The sequence below is a fragment of the Sturnus vulgaris genome, chromosome Z (genome assembly GCF_052056855.1).
Source record: "Sturnus vulgaris isolate bStuVul1 chromosome Z, bStuVul1.hap1, whole genome shotgun sequence".
NCBI classification, from domain to species: Eukaryota; Metazoa; Chordata; class Aves; order Passeriformes; family Sturnidae; genus Sturnus; species Sturnus vulgaris.
The window spans coordinates 69,373,712-69,395,134 of record NC_142283.1 but is presented as its reverse complement, the minus strand read 5'-3'; the positions used below and the strand labels follow the sequence as shown (position 1 = coordinate 69,395,134).

Sequence of the window (21,423 nt, the reverse complement as noted above, 5' to 3'; positions counted from 1 at the left end):
TCTGTTTTAAGTTCTGTGGTTTTTTGCACATCCCTGATAGCACATCCCTGATAGCACTGACTTTGGCCAAAGAGCATGGAAGGGTTTCAGCACCTAACTGCCCTTTCTGATGATGCACCTGGGAATGTAAAGTCTGACTCTACTTTTTGATCCTTGCTGATCTCAGCAGGATGACAGTTTCATTGATGATGAATGTACGTGTGTGTGTGTGACCTACTCCAGATTTATATATATTTTATTTATATTTTATTTTATATTTTATTTTATATTTTATTTATATTTTCGTTTGGATACACAGCCCAAAGAGATCTCTCTCTTTTTATGTTTCCAGACTACTTTACTGTAGTGCACTGTCACTCCACCTGAGTGGAGTAAGCGACAACAGGATGTGACATGTCACAGTCATCCTCACAGACACAACTGTCACCATAACATTGTGCTCCAGAGATGACCATAATTTTCTGGTTCAGGATAAAAATTTTTCAAGCTGAATTTACACTTCCAAATATGTTTCATACTTTAAGCACTGCCTTCTTTCCTCTTAAAATACTGCAGCAGCTGAAGTAAAGTATCTATCCTAATAGTCCCCAAATTTTGATAAAAAATAACTACAATCTATAATTAAGCTCCTTTAGGCCATGCGTAATTTTCTGTCTCTTTTCCATCAGGGACGGAATATGTTGGAATGCAAAGCATGCTTACTTATTCTATAGTCTAATTATTACTTCAGTGTGTAACAAAGAGCATTTAACTGCCATTAGCAGCAGTAGGATTCCGAGAGCTAAAAACCTGACAACACCAAATAAAACAGATATTAGTAGCAATTTGCCTTTAATATATACTTTTAAAATGTATCTCAGTGCATTAGATTTCTGATCATGGAAGTAATATTTCACTTGCCTGGGATCAGATGGTGGAGGAGGGAAATCTGAAGAATCTACATCATCATAAACATTGTCTCCATAATCTGAAACAATAGTGTTCAAAAGAATGAAACATTATTATGTGAAAACTGAGAAGTGAATACATTGTGTTACAATGTATGGTATCTTAGCTAAATTGAGAAGAAATTATGGCAAGTACTGTAGCCATTTACTGTCTATGATAACTCTGGGTACTGTATTGCACAAACCTTTTCAGATTAAGATTATCAATAATAAGAGATATTCACTGAAATTCTAATCTTCTGAAGCTAAAGCAAGTTCTAGCATATGAGATAGCCTTTCATTTTAATTCTATTCCTACTTTATTGCTTTTTTGAGTGTACTTTTTTGAGCTTGATCTTAATGCACATTCAATAACTTCTATAGCATCCTGGTGAATTCAACATTCCTTAGAAGTGGATATGAATCATAGGTATGTCAGTTTTTAGGCCATCTCGCAATGCCAAAGCAGTGAAGAGAATTCTTAGCCCAAGAATGCTTTTTCAATCACATTCAGCATATTTGTAGAGGGGAAGCAATTGTTCGACTCATCAAATGGCCAGCACCAATGGCCAGCAAAATCAGCAGGATATAGGAGGTCTAGAACTCAGTTCCAGAAGTAGACTCAAAAATTCTAAGAACTTTCTTTTTATTCCACAACTGAGCTGATGCTTATATGTTCCTTTACAGAGACACTGCAAGTGATAAAAATAGAAAAAAATAATTTCTCTTTACTTCTGAGATCTTTACTAAGTGCTTCTTTCCAGATGTATCTGTTAAAATTTAAACCAAATAAAACGGACTAGTGTAAATCTCAGGTAGAAAAATCACATTAAATAGATTAAATTGTTTACCAGAGATCTTGCAATGTATATGTATCTCCTTGTCTGCAGCTGGATCAGTCAAAATATTTGAAATTTGTTTACTGGAACTGGGTAAGCAATAGGAAGTCCTGTTTCCTTCCTTGGATGTATTTTTGTGACTAGCATGATACAGAGCAATGTACAGAAAAAGAATCAGGAATCAATATGGAGACTGAACAATAGGCTATTAATTACCTTTTCCAGACTGCTTTGCTGAAGAAGACGTGCTGGGGGAAAAAAAAAGCTCATTAAGTATTTATATCACATTAATAGCCTTTTTTGTTACCTAAATAGTTTTAAAAACTTGCAACATGTGGGCTCCAAGTAATCTCCAGACATTTTGAAATGCCACTGATACCAGCAATACTTAGTGAATAAATATATTTTTATCACTGAATTAAAGTAAACTGGTTTAGAACCAAATGACTGAAGAATGTGGCAAAACAACCACCTGCTGATTTGTTTGCTAGATAAGATGGATAGAAGACAATCTTCGCATTTTTCTGTTTGGCATGTTATTTCCAAAATTTTGATTAACAGGCCTAGATTTACCAGTTTATCTCAGCTACATTGTACTGGTGAGAAAAGTAAATTTTAACTGAGTATGCAGCAAATTCACATGACCAGTGGCACAAAGATGGTAGATTATTCTGGTGCTTTTCACTAAAAAAAGAATTCAGCATATGTTGATTACCAGAGTTTTGCAACAAATACAGCTTGTTAAGAGAATAGTTATGCAGGTGTAAAGAAAGCTCAGTGTTTTCGCAGAAAAGTGTCCTCCTGAGCTGCAATTTGATGCATGATTCATTAGGCTGCTGTGAGGACATGTTAGTAGCATGTGATCAATGCTTTATTAGAATTAGTTAATGTGCACTTTGATTTCCTGGCAGACTCTTACAACAAATTTTCATTTTCTTCTGCCTCATTGACTTTGGCTGTTTTTTCTCGTACACTTTTCTTTTTGCCATCTTTGACCTTTAGCCTCTTCAAGATTCCCCAGGGCCAGATACCATTCTTATCTTCATCCTGCGATACAGACCTTTGGAGTATGCATGTGATTATCACAATGTAAAATGTAATGTTCTTCTTAAAAGGCCCAGTTAAATTCTCCATTGATGCACATAATTATCATTAATTCCCGAAGAAAAAGTAGCTTACCCAAATGCTAACATGCTAAACTAGAAATATGTATATTAGGCCATTTGTAGCTACTAAGATGTATTTGTAGTATAGATATTAATCTAGTGGCTTACTGTTTTCATGTTGTTACTCAGCAACCTGACATTTTAGTTTGTTATTTTCATTTCAGACTTATTCTGTCTAGTTAGAGATTGGGAGATTTTTGTGATTGCAGACTTCTTTTGCTGACATATCAAAATTACAGAATGAAACTTCTTCAAAAGACTGAAGAACCCTTTTCTCTAGCTTCACATATCCATTTGATGTATACCCACTTGCTGATCATCCTAATACCTGCTAATTGTTACGCTTCATTCAAAACCATTAAAAACTGAAAACATTCTGTCAAATAAGCAAATTATTTAAAATATATAAAAACATACCTAGCTGTAGCATCTTCATCATCGATTCCATCATAAATGTCTTGATCAGAAGGAGGAGGTGGGAACACGTCTTTAATAGATCAAATAGTGAATTAGTGCAGTTATATTTCCTATTGCTGAATAAGGTATTCATTATAGGCTTCTTTACTGTATCTGATGTGTGTGCAGTTTATACAATATCCTTGCAAATTGAATATTTTTGTAAACCAGCCCAGACGCTTTATTAAAACAGAAATTTAGACTAATCCCCGTTTAGGATGCCATTCACAGCATTTAAATATGGAACTGTCAATCACAAGAGTATGGATACTGAAAACAAATGCTTCTACTGTATAGTCAATGAAATTCTAAATGGCTGATTTTGGCCCAGACCTTATGATGACTTTTAAATTTTCATGTGTGACTCAAGTGATGATTCAACATGTCAGACTAACACTCTCAGCAGCTGACATCTTGTTTTCATCCAAAGAAATCAGAGACAAGAGCAAGGTAAGCTCCCCATTTTGGTCTCAGTTTTGACCTTTGTGCCCCACCTCCTTCAGTGCAGGGTTAGCTTGGTTTGCTTGTCCAAATCTACTGGTCAGAATAGGCACTGAAATCTGTACTCAGCTGGCAGAAGCTCCATTCAGTACTGTCAGGGGATGCTTCTGCCATGACCAGTATCTAAACTTGAAGCTGAGAAGATGAGCTGTGCTCTTGTGATTAACAGATAATGCTACATAAATATATATGCTAAGAAAGGGGAAACTGAGTTTAAATGTGTCAGCTTGACAGCATGAAGCTGCTGCAGTTGGGCCTCCAGTGTGCTACTGCAATTGAAGTCCACCCTAATTCTGTCAGCAAAATGAAACTCTAATTTATAGTAGTGCCAGTTATTTCAGAACTGGATTTCTCCTATACAAAACCTCTTGTTCATGTTGATATTTCTCCAGTTATCTGTGCTGTTTTGTGGGATGATTTGCCTTAAAAAGTTAAAGTTTGATCATCTGGCATACAGTATCTGAAGACAAAGGTTCTGTCTCACCCAAGTTCCCATAGGTAGTGGGGAAATTTAGTTGGCCACTACCCTTCCTTGTTTGTTGCCTGTTAGCTAACATTTAACTTGCTTATGGATAATTAGGTCATTATGTGGAAGCTGAAGAATTCAGAATGTGAGGGTAAGAAATACATAGAAACAACTCCCCCCTAAACACATAAGTAGAACTTACTTCCAGCTCCACCTTGGTCACCACTTTGACTGGAAAAGCAAACAAAAGACATTTTAGAGAAAAGCAGTAATCCTTCAGAAAAAGAAAACACCATGATCACGCGTCACTTGTGCAATTATTAATTCTAAAGCTTTTGGCCTTGGCAAAAATATTTAGACTGTATTTTATATTCCTGTTGATATCTTTAAATTCAAGTACAAAATATGCCTTTGGATCATAGGATAATTTGTGTGTAGGGGTTTCAGGACATTATGTAGTCAGACCTGATGAGAATAAAAAATATCTGACTGAGCACTAGAAAGCAGATCCAGACCCTTTAGATTCAATCCTTATGAGGTGATCTTGAAATGAAATGGTAAACAAGTTAATTTATTGCTCAACTAGCTTTTTTTGGGTATAAGTGTGTGTTTCTAACAATATGGAAGGATTCCATATTAGCCCAACATTCTAACAGTAGTTGAAAAAAGCCTGAGAGGTTCATAGTAGCTGAGATTATTTCCAGGTCAAAGCCTTACCTAAAATTATACATCAAACTAAGATATTTGTTAAACTCTTGTGCCAAGAAATACTGAAATACAACACCCCTAGTCATTTATTAATTTTGGAATATTAGCAATACTACTGATAATGAGATAATACTATTTAGTCAAGAGCTTTTTTTTGAATGGCATTCTTCCAGTGTTTTCAAAACATGTTGATATATGTCAGACCTTCCAACACATCATGTTCATGAACTGAACAGAGTGCTAGTAATCACTAGAGAAGAAAAAATGTCAAAATACAGTTTAAAGGATTTGATGAATCTAAGTCAATCATAAATCCATTGAAGTTCCTTGGAACACATTGCTAGTTTAGTATGCAACAGTGTAGGTGCGATTGTTTGCTTTTGAATGCAATATATTTTCTAAATTCTTTGCATTGAGGTGACTAATTGTAATGCTTGCCCTACTGAAAAGGATTGGCTAAAGATATCTCTGCAATGAAGTAACTAATGCTGAGATTACCTGAAACCTAGAGCAACTATCATGACTCTCATGGCTAGGTCATGATGCTATGAGACCAATATGCAGGGAGGAAAACTGATACTGAGCAACCTGGAAAAATATCAGACACAAAGCTATATTGGTTACATGAAAAGTGCCAGCCTGAAGGCAGACTTTTCCACATGCTGCTGCTGGAGCTCATGGGGATGTTCTAGCAGCCAGCCAGCTGCAATCCTTTTATTCCAGGCAGGCCTCTAAGCCATGGAGTTTTACCAGAAGCAGTAAAATCAGGTGTAATGGCTGAGTACTTCAAGATGGTTGCCCTACATATTGAAATCCTTTATATCCATATGCAGATCTCTTATCTCAATCCCAGGCTCTGTTTCTGCACATCAGGACATTTAGTGGAGAATGGTTTGTTGAATCACATGTAAGAAACAAAACTTTCCTGTGAGGTCTGGTAACATATCTACCACTGTCACGCTAGGTTATGTGATAGCCTTGACTCTTGTGACGGGACCACTAGGGTATTTCTGTGCCTGCAAGTCTGATCTGCTGCTGGATATGCCACTTCTCTAGCTGCAGATCTATTTGACATGGAAAAGATGACACAATGAAGTAGAGAATCTGCAATGTAGCACTGCACTGCAAATGCATAGAAACTGTTCCGTAGAGGAGAAGCTTATGATGAAGTCGAAAAAGTACAGCTCATACCCATCTCATGGAATTCGAGAGGCCTTGTTTTCAGGGTTAAATTCATCACCTGCACTCTTTTCTGAAGGGTTGCACTAGACATGATTCCAGAAGTCCCTTCTCATCAAAATGAAAGAGTTAGTAAGACTTAAAGATTCATGCAAAGGCATGAGGGTGATCAGGAATTCCCTGGTGCAGTGAGTGTTTCCATTGCTTTTTGAGTTTTCTGTTATTGCATCTTAAAAAAGGGAGCGTGTGACTCCGAAAGACAGCACAAGTATAGAGAGAGACAGGGAAGAAAATTGGACTTCTGCAGATTTGTAAGCCTGCATGGATTGCATTTTTTTCTCCTTTGGATTTCAACGAAGTACATCCTCTTCCAATAGTATAGGTTCCTCCTCAGTATGAGTGCTTACAGATAATGGATTCCAGTATTCATTTAAATTCAGACTGAATAGCTACATATAATAGTTACATACTTCTTATATAAATGGCTGTTTTGTGACAAGGGCTGGGTTTGTTGTAAAACTTCCCCTGTCCAAGCTGGCCCAGGTGAATCACTTGCTTCTTTTCATACATTACTTATACATACCTGCTAGTAGTGTTCTGCTCTCCAACATCATCATACATTTCTTGGTCACTCTCTGTATGTTTCATTGCAGCTCTAGTAGATGGTTTTTGCTTTCTTTTTAAAGAATCATAATCAATCTCCACCATGGTTGTTTTAACGTATCCATCTAAATAAACGAAACCATACAGTTTGAGGGCCATGATAAAGGGATGATTTTAACAAGAGGTTCAGAATCAGTGTTTGAAATGTTTTGTACAATTTTTGAAAACTTTCAAAGGAATGTCTAATTCCACACAGTCTCATCTATCGACACAAATACAAATACCAGATTTATCTCAGATCCCCCTGGTAAGCCTTCCTTAGCTGATGTTAAGTTCATCTTTATTTGCTTCTCAGCTACAGCAGAAAAATTTTCTGTGCAGGAATCATGGGGCAGACTCCTCTTCTCAGCTGGCTTTGGGACCACTTGTGGCAGGACATCTACCCCCCTCTCCTCTCTACCACAGGGAGCTGGTGCATAAAAACAAAAGGTTAAAAGGCTCAGCAAGATGGCACCTCTGGTGCCAAAAGTGCTCAGACCTCAGCTAAGAATCAACATCGTAGTCTGGAGAACTGATGTGGGAAGAGATAAAGGAAATATCTTGACTGAGAGACCCTGTTTTACAAAATGTAAAAGACAAATGAGTTATCACAGAGGCAGAAACCTTCTACACACACTCAGAAAATGGGGGAGATCTTCCCCAGAGTCTGGACATAGGTTGTGTGGTTACTTCCCTGGGACTGAGGGAAAAGGTCTTGATGTGTGCCCCGCCAACAACTGGATGGTAAGGTACATTGAATCATAAATTATATTATTTTTTGCTACCTGTAACATTAACAGATACCTTTAACTTTGTGCTATATACACCTATCAGGTTTTCGTCCTTATTCCTGTGTCGTATTAAGTCTTATAAGATTAAGTCTTATGTCTGTTAGTTTTATGTCTATTGAATAAATAATTCATTTTATAATAGATTGAATCAGCCATTATTAAGGAACTTGCAAACCAGAGAGGGTTTTGGGGTGCTAGCCACCTCAATAAAGTTACTGCCTGCTGCCAGAGACCTGGACAAAAGGGAATCTAGACTCCCACATCCATTTGTAACACCACTGCAGTCTTGTGGCATATTTTAGGGCAGTCCATGACATAAAGCTCCTGACAGAAGGATCATGTGCACTGATTTTTCTTCAGGTTGGCAGACACACTGTAGCTGCCTTGACCAGCGCAGTTGACCTGAGATGAGGAACTCTGTCTCTCTCAAGGGCAAATTTTGACAGGTATGCTGCCTGTACAGAGGAGTGCACAAGTGGACTTCTCCAAGGTGAAAAATGCTCATCCACTTCTTTGAAAATGGAAAATTCACCCCTCTCCTTCTTCTGTGTGAATGCAGATTTTAGTGTTTCCTCTCAAATGTAAAACATTGATCTTTCCTCTTACTTAAATGATAAGAACTGATTTTCCTCTTTGGTTTGGTCTTCTTCATAGACCTGGCCTGTGAACATAGGAGGCCGAAGCATTGGTGTAAAAAATTGGTCTGTATTATTGAAACTTTTCAATGAGAAGCCTTGTACAGGTTCAAGATTTGCTGATGGAAGAATTGATTAATGAAAAGTAAATTAATTAATGGACTGCATGTGTATTAGAAAATATGCTTCTCCCAGCCCTCACCAGAGTTTGGTTTTCTCTGTACAAAATGATCCATGTAATTGACTTATTTTCACAATTTCAAGGTATTGTGGAAAAGATATTATTGGAACTTGCCTCTTGAGATCATCTTGGCCAATCCCTCTAAGCAAACATGATCCTCCATTACAGCAACTTGGCCAGGACTGTGTCCAGTCACGCTTTGAATATCTCCACAGATGGAGACTCCACCACCTCTTTGAGCAACCTTTTCCCTTGCTTGGTCACCCTCACAGTGAAAAAAGTGTTTTCTGCTGTCTGAATAGAACCTGTGTGTTTCAGTATGTGCCTGCTGCCTCTTGCACTGTCACTGTGTTACTGGAAAGAGCCTGGCTCCATTTTCTTTACATCCTCCCACCAAGTATTTATGAACAATTATACCATTTAGTATTCCTTTCAGCATGCTGAATAGTCCCAGCTTTCCCAGATTCTCTTTGTATGAGACACATTCAGTTCCTTACTATCTGTATATACCTATCACTTCAAATTGCTCAGCTGGTGTCATCTACAATTTTGTAGAACTCTGTTCTACATGTGTGAATTGTCTTACTAATTTTATTGTCATTTTGGTCCCCCTAAAGATCAAGCGAATGCTTTTAATAATTTTGGTCTATATCATAAATAACCTTTTATAACCCAGGAGCCAGATCATCAACCTCTTTATATTCAAAGATGGATTTAGACAATAAGAGAAACATCTTGGATTTCAGAGAAAATAAGATCTAGAAACCAGTTAGAAACTTTCCATAGAAATAGGAACAAGAAAAACACTTAAAAAAGGCCCTTATATTCTCTAATTCTATTTTAACATTACCTGTGTTATGTTTAATGCAAAGACATGAAAAAAAGGTTATACTTTTTACTTGCAGGGAGCTGAGTTCTGATGCTATTTGAAGACTGCTGACAGGGAATTAACCCTCAGCATACTAGTGAAGGTCCCAGCATACTGTGCCTAACTTATTCTAGTGCCTATAGGTGTTACATTAGGTAGTGCAGTAACTCCCTGCTATGAACTATGCCTTGTATGCCAGCTGAGGATGGAGGGGTGACTTGGGTAATTGTTTACTTTGGTGGCCAGTGACTCAGGTAGGGCTAGTCCTTGGTGTAATGCTGGCATGTTTGCTGTCATGCAGTGAAAACATTCAGGAGCACGGTGAAGAAACAGAACTCACAGCATCCTTTTATCCTGCCCAGCCACTTTCCTTCTGGGTTGTCTGTAAGGCGAATGATTTCAATCTTATCCCCCTGTTTGACAGTCAGTTCATTCCTCCCTCCTTTGTGGTCAATGCAAGCTCGTGCCTGATGAAGGACTTCAATGGGTCCTGTTAACTGAAGAAGAAACAGAAGATATCAAAGATGTGTAAAAATGGAGTTCTTTCCCAGTAATTCAGAAAAAAACCCAGTAAAAATAATGTTAACGATGGTTACTTGTTTCATTGGCAGTTAAAATGATGTGAACAAATAAACAGAAAGGCTTCCTCCTGCCCCAGTTACACAGTTTAAATTAAAAATCAGAGATTAAAAGAGAGGGGAATGACATGGCAATAGAGCGATTGAAGAACTGACTGGCAAAATCACAGAAATACTAAGATTAATACTAAAATTAAAAGACTAAGAATAAAAGATTAATACTAAGATTATGGACTAACCTATCTGTTCACAGAACAGATTTATTTAATTCCAATGTGTGTCTCCATTTATTTCTATCAGAACTACTCATGGAATCATAGAATCTTTTAGGTTGGAAAAGACCTCTAAAATCACTGAGCTCTACCACTAACACTGCCAAGTTCAATTAAACCATGTCCCTAAGCACCACATCTACACATGTTTTAAATACCTCCAGAGATAGTGATTCTACCAGTTCACTGGGCACCTCTTCCAGTCCTTTACAACCCTTTCCATGAAGAAATTTTTCCTGGCATCTAAATTAAACATCCCATTTCCTCTTTTTCTATCCCTTGTTACTTGGGAGAAGAGGCTGAACCCCACCTGGCTACAGCTCCCTGTCAGGCAGTTATAGACTGTGATAAGGTCCTCCCTGAACCACCTTTTCTCCAGGCTAAACACCCCCAGTTCCCTCAGCTGCTCCTCACAGGACTTATGCTCCAGACCCTCCCCCAGCTCGATTTCCTTTCTCTGGACTCACTCCAGCCCATCTGTGTCTTTCTTGTACTGAGGGGCCCAAAACTGGACTTCCCATCTCAAATGGGATTTGAGATGTGGCCTCACCGATGCCAAGTACAGGGCAATCAGACCATCCCTGATCCTGCTGGCCACACTATTCCTGACACAAATCATATGAGTAAATATTCATTAACATTAATGTTAAGGAGTCTGCTTTGTGTTTACAGTTCTACTCTATAAATGATCTTGCAAGTACTCACAAGAGATGATCACGCTGTTTACTGATGTTCAGGATTCACTTTGTGAGGTTTTTATGCTATGAAGAAGCCATTTTGGGATTTAGTATTTGTGACTTTAGGATCTTTATTTCAGAGGCATATTGCTCTTGCCAAATATAGACTAAATCAGGAATATCTATCCTGTATAAGTGGCCAATAAATGGGAAAGAAAATGTACAGTAAAATGTATTTGTTTAAGAATAATAAAATATCTTAATGGCTGCAAGTGCAAAGTCTGTAAGTTAAAGGGTTTCTGTGCACTAATGCCTACACTTCTCGTGAGTGGTCTAAAAAATAGACTTGGTGCCTAATAAACACCAGCTAACTCACTATTATTAACTATGTATATCTTTAATATTTACTTCTTAACTCATGTCAGGCTCTCCACAGCAGATCAAGGCCATGATGTGAATCACTATGATTTTATCTGTACAGAGCATAATAGGAAGGAAAACAAAGCTGCCCCTGTGTACAGTGACACTGAAAGTAGCAGAATGGAGAATTGTGAATGGGCATTAGTTAAGAAGAACTGACTGTCAGACTTGTAAACTGTGATAGCACGCTGACCACCAGCGATGCAAACATTATTTAAAACAGAAAGAACTGTCTAATCATTTAGCGCCAAAGAATGACTGTAGCTCTCCTATACATGTCTTATTTTCCTCCTCCTCATTTATGCTGGAATTTACTGCAAGTCCCTTTCTACCAAGGCAAGGGCAATGTGTTGCAATACAATTTGAAATCTTTAAAGGGCTAAATAATTTTTTATCTGACTACAGTGAAACAAACAACACTATGTGTATGGGATTCAATTCCCACTTTTATTAAGGGCTTTTGATGCTATTCTAATGAAGTAAATTATTAGAATTATAAAAGTGGAAGCATATGATTTTAAGGCTTTCTTACATAGAAAAAAGGTGAGAAATAATTTAATGAAAACTGTAATCACACAGTCTTTGCCATCCATCAGTGCAGAGTTTGCATTCAAACACAGGGAAAACAATAAAAAGGTAGCTTAAACCTTTATTCAGAATTTATGCAGGTGTTTGAACTACCTACCATAACAAATAGTTTCCTAGCCAGCTGAAAAGTGTATTTTGAACTTGACAATGCTAAATAATGCACCTTGCATACCTTTGTCCACATTACCAAATTAAAAGCTTACTTTGAACTTTTTCTTCAGTTCATACTCTTTCTTTTCTTTCTCCTTTTGTTCTTTCTTCTCTTGGTCCATTCTTCTTTTATCTTCTTTGTCCTGCTTCTTGTCTTTTGCCCTTGATGATCTGAAAGTGCATTATCAGGACAGAAGTGTGAAGCAAATTTTCCTTAGAGCTACCTTACCCAAGGCTGACAAAAGGACTGCAGATGATGAAAAAAGACTTCTCCAAGTGAAATCAAAGCTACAGATTCTAAACTGTAATGAAGCTGCAATGGATAGAATAAGTAGCCCTTTACTACATATGTAAGTTAAAGTGTCTGTCCTCATGAGGACAACACACCAGAAAAGGTTATCTGCTCGACATGTGTGTGTCCAAATGTCTCTGAGCTAATTGTGTTGAGCATGCTTGTGAACTGGCAGCAGTCTAGGTGTTCTACTGGATGCAGCTGTTAAATATTTACCCAGCCACCAGTGGTTGATGCAGACTGACCTGAAGCCTGAGCTGCCACTAGACTGTGTTTTTAAACCTGACTGCAACCTATTCCAGCAGTTCACACAAATGAACCAGTCTTCTGCACTCATTTCTTCACATCAGGGTACACTGTTTGCTGTGTCTTGTGGACTGGAAGGTACGAGGATCTGGGAGCTTGGGATGGAATTAAGCCTGCATCTCCAGCTCTGCCATTTGGCTGGAAGACCTATGTTTTAGAAAACCTATGGAACTGATTGACTGAGCCTCCCTTATGTATTTTTTAAAATACTTTTACTAAACAGATAGGCTCAAATTGCTAAAAAAAAAGGTCTGAAATGAGGATCACTTGGGCTATAAATCAAAGGGAAATAATTTTTTGCTGAAAATTGTTATGCATCTGAAATATTCTACATTAATTACTCATTCAGAGGGAATTAGAGTTTTTCTTTGGTTATTATAATACAGTAAATCCCATAGATTTAGACATTACCGGGGCAGGAGAGTCATCAAAGGAAAAGTGTAAATGGATGAAGAATATCCATTCTTGTATTCTGTCAAGCAGAATACAAGAACTTGTATTCTGTCTCTGTAACTGTACTAGTTGACTCAGGCAATGCAAATTGTCAATCCAGCCTCTTATAGGAGTTCTAAGAACAGTTGTCTGAAAACCAATTAAAAAAACACAACAAAAGCTCTATCTGGGACCATAACACCTTGAATCTGAACTCATTTTTCCTCCTAGGCTGTAATTCCAACCAGTGGTTCAGACATACTTCTTAGATCAGAAATCAGAGCTGTTACCTCAGTCACAGTAATTACATTATTTAATTGCAGGAGTTTTGCCATGCCAGGGAATGGCAGATCTAACTGGGAAAGAACCCATGAACAGCCAGACTTTCTCCAGAGGAAATGAATGAAGACAGTAATCCCTGGCAGGGACTGCAGTGGAATAACACTTTTGTGTCAGAAGAAATACACCTATTAGAAAAGATAGTAATAAAGATACAATAGGTTATAGAGTTTAGAATTACTACCTGATGTCATTAATGTCTTCATACATCTCTCCATCACTTTCTTGGCCCTATAAAAAATAATCAATTTTCAATGGTCTAAGTACATTTGGAAAGACAGGAAGAAACTTGGCCTGCTATATAAGTTTCATACAAACTATATAAAAACATTTATACCAAAATGCAAATACCTTTATTCTTCCCAAAACAAGTTAGTCCATTATTCAAATGCACTATTCTATTATTTCTGCTAATTTTTTTCACAATATCACACCTATGAAGCTTTGGATTGTTAGAATCACATGAGCACATTGCTTAATCCAAAGTGGATGTTTTAATTGCAAAGTGTGTCCAGTAAAATCTTTATCACTGCTGATGATTGCACTGCCATATGATGGTGTCAAGGTTAGCCCTATTTAAACTGGAATTCTAAGGATCTAAATGGGACTCAGATTAGGGTCCAAGAGATTGTCTTAGTCCATATGTAGTCAGATGCTTAAACATACTGATAAAATCTGTTATTAACTGAAATATTAACTGAAATATTCTACTACTAAAATGGAACAGGGCCATTATTTCTATTATTTCTGGAAAATTCCAGTGAAATTAAATGTCAGTGTTAATAGAAGGTATAATATTGCATTTTCTTTTTTTAAATCAATTTTTGTGTCTACAAAGCAGCTTTGATAATTTGTTCCAGTTTACTCTGCTTCCCTGATATTATTTCTATCCTTCACAACATATAATTGCTTCTACAACTTACTGTGAATACACTGGATTAAATCTGCAAGTAATTGTCCAATGTATTGAAGAAGTTTTCTGAAATTTGTAAGTTTTTGCTGAAAAAGGATAGGTTTATGTCAACAGATAGTACTTACCCTCTGTGTATTTCCATGACCTACAGGAACAAAAAAATAAAAACAGGATATTTATTTTTTCTTGTAGAGAAAACAGTTATTCTAGCATTAACTATTTAAAACTGCCTATAACATCAGTGATATTAACTAGAAATATGTGCAGGCTCCTGTTTTTTGGTGAAAGTATGAATGTAAAATTCAGTTTTTCTAGATTGCTTTTGTAGAACACTGCAAACTAAAAATATCTACAAACAGCATATTTCACTATGTATTTTAAAGGTGAAAAATCTGTTTTCAAAATCTTTAATGATATTGATGAATTTACCTGTGCTATTTGCTTACAAAATCACTATTTATATGAAAAGTAATTGTCAAAAACCTAATAAATCCAAACAGACTTCAAAGAACTTGCTTGCACCAGCCCAACAGCTGAATAAGTAGGCCAAAGGCTCTTTTCCTAAGCCAGCAGAAGAAGATATTCTGTGAACCTCCTGCTTCCTCCTTCCTCTGCAGGCAGGTAAATAAGAAAAGCTCTGTTTCAGCTTCATAGCCTGCAGTGCTGTGAGTTGTGGATGGCTAGCACACTAAATGCACAGTGTGCCTGGCACAGACCAAGTGCCACCAAGGAGGGATCAGAAAGCAGATTGAAATTCCTTGTGTCACAATCTGCTTCTCTGCTGCTCCTGGTACAACTCACTGCCTCTCACTGCCTCAGACCACAATGCAACAGTAAAAACACAGTCAACCCATCTTATTTTTTTTTTTTTTAAATCAAGTATAGGACAGTGCCTCCTTCACCAGAACACACAAAGTCAACTCTGAAAGAGCAGCATTCATGCATTCATTTTGGTTCAGGTTTGAAAATCTGGTGATTTATGGTCCTAGCATATTTCTAAGCAAACAAAAAAAAGAAAGAAAAAGAAAAAGAGAGCAGGGAGGGAGAAGAAAGAAATTTAAAGCAGTTTCTCAGAGTCTGTCATATTAATCATGAAACAGTAGATCCGTTAGTGTTATGAGACAACCATCTTCACCCATAAAGCTGCAGAACCAGTATAATTAGTTATACAAATCACTCTTGAATACACTAAACTTTTGTTTATCTTGTAAATACAACGTGCTTACAGCTTCTCCCAGTAGCCAGTAATTAAAATGTATAAAACGTATGCATCTTACCCTGTGAAACAAATTCAACGTCATCATAATTTTCTTCATTTTCTAGGTTTCTGTAAGTATGAAAATGTAGACATGTGAAACGTATGAAGATGGTTTTATGATTACATTTTCCTTCACCATTTTTCTGGTGCTTTTTATTACCTATTTTATACAAAGGCTGAACAGTCTATTGAGCCCTATATCCAACTTAAGAGCACACAAGATTTTCTAACTTATTCTCCCTGACTGTGACTAGATGTTTCAGGTGGGGCCACCTTGATCCTGAGTAAAAACCATCAAAGTGTGCCAAAGGCACTCAGAATACTGTGAAGACGAGTGTTGTATGAAAAATACCATAGGCAGATGGCTTGACTGAATGAAAAAATCTGTTTGGCTTTTTAACCATTTTTGCAGGTGCAGGCTTCTTACACAGGGCAAAAGTACAATGTCAGACTTTTCTCAGTGCTAAATACAGCTCTGAGACTTTGACTTGTTGGGCTTAAAGTCTAAATAAGGGACAAGAGAAACAATGGAGTAAAGGTTAGGCCAGGTAAAATGTCACCGGTGCTCTTAGATTTAAAATGTTGTCCAAATGAGAAAAATAAGAAATTGAATTGAGAATATAATTAATAATATCAACTACTTTTAACTTTATAATGCCTTGTAACAGCAGAAACAAAACAAGGGCTGACAGTCATCATCAAAGAAATGTAATCAAAAAAAGGACTTGAAAGCAGAATGGGATGTTCTAAAACTGGCTAGATGGGGAAAGCATGGAGACAGGTGAAAGCAAATGTGTCAGCACCAGGCAAAAATTTTCAGCAGAGGGGATACTTTACAGGGCACACAGGAATGGGAGAGCAGACATCTGGAGGTACATTTCCGAGGTGTCTGGTGTCAAACTTGGCTCCCATGCCTTGGTAAAGAGGAGGGTACCCAGCACTGCTGCTGCAGCTGTGAGGCTGGACTGATGCTGCCACACAGCGCTGAGCTGGACACGCCTCCCTCCCTCTCCCTGCCTGCTGTTTGATGCTCTTTGCAGTGCCTGCTGGCCAGAGAGCAGCTCATTATTCAGGCTCAGCTTGATTCTGGTCAGTTTTGATGCTGGACTCAAGTACTTATAACTCTGTCAGCAGAAGTTCTGCTTTTGTACACTGCTCTTCAAAGAAGGATAAAGAAAGGAGCCTCATAGCAACAGGGGCTTCTCAGGGTTATCACCAAGGCCACGACATGGCCTTGGTGCACTTTCACAACCAGTGCTGAGCTCAATTCCTCCAGCTTGCAAAGCTGCTTCCTGGGGTATTAGCTCATAGACCTGACCCTTCTCGCCCTCTTTGCCCAGAAAAATTCAGGGAAAACTTTCAGCTATTGAAGCGACTGATTTTCTATCAGTGTTTAAAGTATTTGGATTGTTCTAGGGTTAAAAAAAGTCTGTTCCCTTCCCCCTACCCTCACCAACAAAAGCAAAAAAATTGTTGCTATAGACAAGACAATTCAGGGAAACAACTGAATAGATGGAGGGATGGAGGGTCCAAACTAATGAAAGTTAATTCTAAACAGGTTAGGTACAGGGCAGGATAAGAAAAGTAGTGTGACATACCCCTCTCAGAAAACTCGAAATCATGCAGCCCTTTGCCTGGGGGAGGAAAGTGATAGGTAGAGGAAGGTGAGAAAATAAAGACTTATGTTCACTCACATTGTTTCAGAGCTGGGCTTGATGTTTCTGGGAGGCAGACTGGGAGCTGCTGGCACCTGCAGGGATGGGTGAGAGGCTGGTGGAGGAGGTGGCAACTGCACAGCAGAATGAGATGTAGATATCGGTGGGGTAAGTGCTGTTGAGGAAGCTGCTTTCTGCTTCAAACCTTCTTTTGTAAGATCTGAAATAAAGCAGAACAGACTGAATTTATCAAGCAAACATTTGAGGAAGGAATTTTGCTGTGTTTGATGAAGTTTTGGGTAAGATATCAGTACTGCACACACCCAAGAGAAAGTATGTTTTGTTGAACCCACTCTTAGATATTTTCGTTGCATTATCTTATCAGAATAGAGAGGAGACTGCATTTAAGAATGTTGTCCCTGTACAAGGTCTCAAAAATGTCTTTGCCAAGACATGAACAAGACAAAAAAAGCCACAGTTCATACAATACAATAACACCTGTGTTCTAAAACTAAATTATAATTTAATTCCACAGTTTGCTTAAAAGACCAGCTGCAGAGTTTTATATGAGCACTGATGTAGTCTTGCTGAATTTTTCTTGCTCAGAGAAAGAGTTTTAAGGGAAGGGATAGACACGAAAATATATTTTGACCTTTATAAAGAGAGGTACAGGTCTCTGAACATGTTCAAATAGATTTTTAATGTAAGTTGTAAAAGTCTGGACTTCCTAGCAAGCTCTGACTAGAAAATTGGCAGTTTGTGTAACTGCACAGAAGCTACACCCTCAGCAGACAGGTGCAGCCTTAAAAACCAATGGTGCTGTGCACCAGGCATAGAAGCCACAATTACATGAGTGAGCTGGCGTGCAAGTATGCTGCACTGAATTTATGCTCCCTGCACAAGCCACAACCAAACCATAGCAACCATTGTTTTGAGGGTTGATTTTGAGAGAAATTTTTCTGCACAAGCAAATGAAGTCAGAGTTTGGATGCCGTGATGTTTTTGAAGTATCATTGTTTTTGGAATTATCATTAGTAGATTAAAATCTACTCAAAAGGAATTCTCCCCAGATGCATGGAGACAAATCCAGGAAAATCCAAGGAGAGGAAACAGAGGGAAAAAGCAAATTCAGAATTCTTTTAAAATCAATTACAGCTGAGAAGAAACCCCCTCTCTTCTGGAGATTTTATTTAAGTTCACACCTGTGAGAGATTGAAATCTTGTCAAGTAAAGGAAATGTTAGCCACACATAAAAACAAGACTCAAAACACAGAACAATGACAAATATTTACTAAAGTTTAATATTAAGATTGAAAATTGCAACAAGCTATTGGAAGAGCTTTTTAGTTTATTGGATGTTTGGAATTCTTTCCTTGTGATAGACAGGAAAGGGGTAATTGATAACTTTAGGATGGACCTTTCCATATCTCACATGGAAACCAAAGTGAAATCATCAAGCCTTGATATTTTTTCTACTTACTACCACAGAACTCAAAAATTTATGGAAAAATATTTCTTCATGGATGCTTGGGCCAACTTTTAAACATACATATGAAAAATGGTGCATTTTAAACCTGTTAAGCTCTTCCATTACTTAAACAGCAAAATACTGATAGTCCCAAAATGGATGATTACACAGGTGAAATACTTTGTGGTTTGTGCATTAAAGAACAAGCATCTTACAAAAGAAGATCCTTACAACATAAGACTTGCCAAGATTAAATTTGTACCACTTATCTTTTTAACATTTTATTAAAAAATATAGCCCAAAAGTCAAGTGAAATAATCCTTTCTCTTAGTACTGAGGAGGTTACAGCAGAGTCAATATATGCCAGCTGGAGAGTAGCCAAAGGAGAATAGTGAGAATGAGATCTAGAAAACATGAATTCCTGAATATATTGAACAAATGGTCATTGTTTAGGGAACCGTGGTAAGACTGGGATAGAACAAAATTAATACCTAAGTCTCTGGTTGCGAAAAAAGGGATAATTTGTATTTGCCCCTTTTGTTTCCATCGTGAAGAGGCAAAAAGAAATACATTTAAAGGCCAGCAACATTTGTTAGGAGGAACTTCCTAACAGTGAAAATGGAATTTCCATGCCTTGAGGACCCTGTTGAAGAAGTAGGATAAATTTACGGCATGAGAAAGTTCTAGTACTGTTGTTCTTACCCTATACATTGGATGGACATCAACATAGTGACAAACTACTTCTTTATTTCCCTTTCGATTCAATGCTGACATCCTTTGATTGCTGTCCTGTGCGTCACATCACATTTGAAATATTTGCTGCTATATTGAGATCAACAGCTAGAGATATACTAAAGTAACATTTTGGCTAAAATGTGTCTAAGTTGTTTGAGGGGTGTTGACAAGAGAAAGAATACTACAAAGGTTTTGTAGTGGTACTTATTCGTTTAAGTTTGCTTACCGTTAAAATCTGCATCTTACTGTTTTCTAAGCTCCTCAGGCTTCAAGTTCTATTACTTTTATTTTTACCTTACCACCCAGAGTCAAAAGCCTTTTTATCACCACTGTTTTATACCCAAAAGATATTGACACCACTAGAATTAATACATAACTCAGATTTCTTTTCAGTGACTTTAAAGACTAAAAAGGGTTTTTTTGCTTGGTTGTTTGTTGTTTTGTGGGTTTTTTTTTGTTTTGTTTTGTTTTGTTTTGTTTTGTTTCTGTTTTTTTGTTGTGGTTGGGTTTTTTTTGTTTCTTTTTGGGTTTTTTTCCCCATGTAGCAATTAATTCATAGCTATTTCTGTTATCTCTCTAACCTTTTCAACACTTAGACTATCTGGCACTGCAATTCTACAGAGCATGCACTTATCTGCCACATGTAGTGATGAAAATTGCAAGTCATTCTTCATCTGGCCATATCTGTACTGATTGCATCCAGAGGGTTTCAGTATTTTTTCCAATTGTCATCTCTCCTCCTGTTTTGGAAGTGCTGACTCCTGACTATTAAACTAATTCCCATGAGCAAAAAGCTTTCTTCAAAATCTTTGTGAAAATTCTTTAAGGGTAAAACTCCAAGAATTTAGAGTTGCAAGCTGATAACCTTTATGCATTATACTCTTCTGTCTCATCATAGTCCTTACCCAATTGTACAGCTGCTTATAACTTGATTTTTTTCCCTAAATCATCACACAACATTTTTTCACAGGTGTGGTTTACATTTCTTCATTACATATGTACAATTGCATTTGAATAAAAGCAAACTTTGCTTAAATGAGCCAAGGTTACACGATTGTGCTCTTATTGTACCTGAGTATCTCCAGACTATATCTTAGCATTTAATTCTTCACATTCTTTATTTATCCACAGACTACCAGCTATAATTTCTCATTGTCCTAAAACTTCTTATAAAGATGAATACTACTGACAACATGTATATCTCTATAACAGCTGAATTCTAGATTCTAATCAAAGAAAGCAACCAGAAAGGAGTCTCTTTTTTGGTTTGTTTGGTTGGGTTTGTTTTTTGTTTTGTTGTTTTGTTTTGTTTTCCTGAAAGCCATGTTAATTGGTATTAATGATATTCTCAAATTTATTTTTGTGTTTTAATAATGAATCTTATATCAGTTTTTCTGTGGTTATATCTTTGTTGCCCAGAGTGTTGTGTATGTGCACACCATGCATACGAACCTTCTGTCATCATATTGTATTACTTGTGATAAGTTTCTAGGACTAAGGTAAAAATTCTTCCCAAGTCTCTGTGCATAATACTTCTTTCATCCGATGTCTCTTGAGAGCCAAATCCAGGCAATAGGAAACTGAGCCCAGAAGGACACCACATGGATTTTAGATTGAGTGCTTATTTTTAAGTATAAAGGCTGAACAATCTGTCTCTTTAAATTTTTGTAATTTGTTATAATCTAACAGTAACTAAATGATCATCATGTTAATGGAAATACTTTTTTTTATTTTCTAACTGTTAGAACTGACTCTTCTCCACCTTTAGAGTTTAAAGTAGCTTAAATAGTTACACTTATGATAGAGATTCATGTAGGTATTACTTCTAATACTAGAAATAGTGGAATGATTTGGGTGGGAAAGTGACATGCTGAAAAGCTGTTTGGAAAAAAAGGTGTTATAATCAGGCCTGCTGAGCCAAAGTTATCATAACATTTCAATAGTGGGGTTTTTTCCCCCTATTTTAGTGGAGTATTTAATTT

The 21,423-nt window shown here is 37.2% G+C and overlaps 1 protein-coding gene across 2 annotated transcripts in view; it reads right to left on the bottom strand.

The window, feature by feature from the left end:
- The window catches only part of FYB1 (FYN binding protein 1), a 45,227-nt gene that overhangs the window by 7,512 nt on the left and 16,292 nt on the right, over nt 1-21,423 (bottom strand). Inside the window, exons 3-14 of one of the 2 annotated variants that reach the window (XM_014875577.2) lie at nt 17,278-17,458; nt 15,603-15,652; nt 14,451-14,470; nt 13,597-13,643; nt 12,097-12,214; nt 9,699-9,855; nt 6,825-6,969; nt 4,557-4,585; nt 3,349-3,418; nt 2,685-2,825; nt 1,982-2,013; nt 901-967 (exon numbers count right to left, since the gene is read on the bottom strand). In XM_014875577.2, the coding sequence (XP_014731063.2) occupies nt 901-967; nt 1,982-2,013; nt 2,685-2,825; nt 3,349-3,418; nt 4,557-4,585; nt 6,825-6,969; nt 9,699-9,855; nt 12,097-12,214; nt 13,597-13,643; nt 14,451-14,470; nt 15,603-15,652; nt 17,278-17,458 (1,057 nt within the window). The remainder of the gene's footprint in view (nt 1-900; nt 968-1,981; nt 2,014-2,684; nt 2,826-3,348; nt 3,419-4,556; nt 4,586-6,824; nt 6,970-9,698; nt 9,856-12,096; nt 12,215-13,596; nt 13,644-14,450; nt 14,471-15,602; nt 15,653-17,277; nt 17,459-21,423) is intronic. The other variant, XM_014875580.2, reaches the window with a different exon arrangement.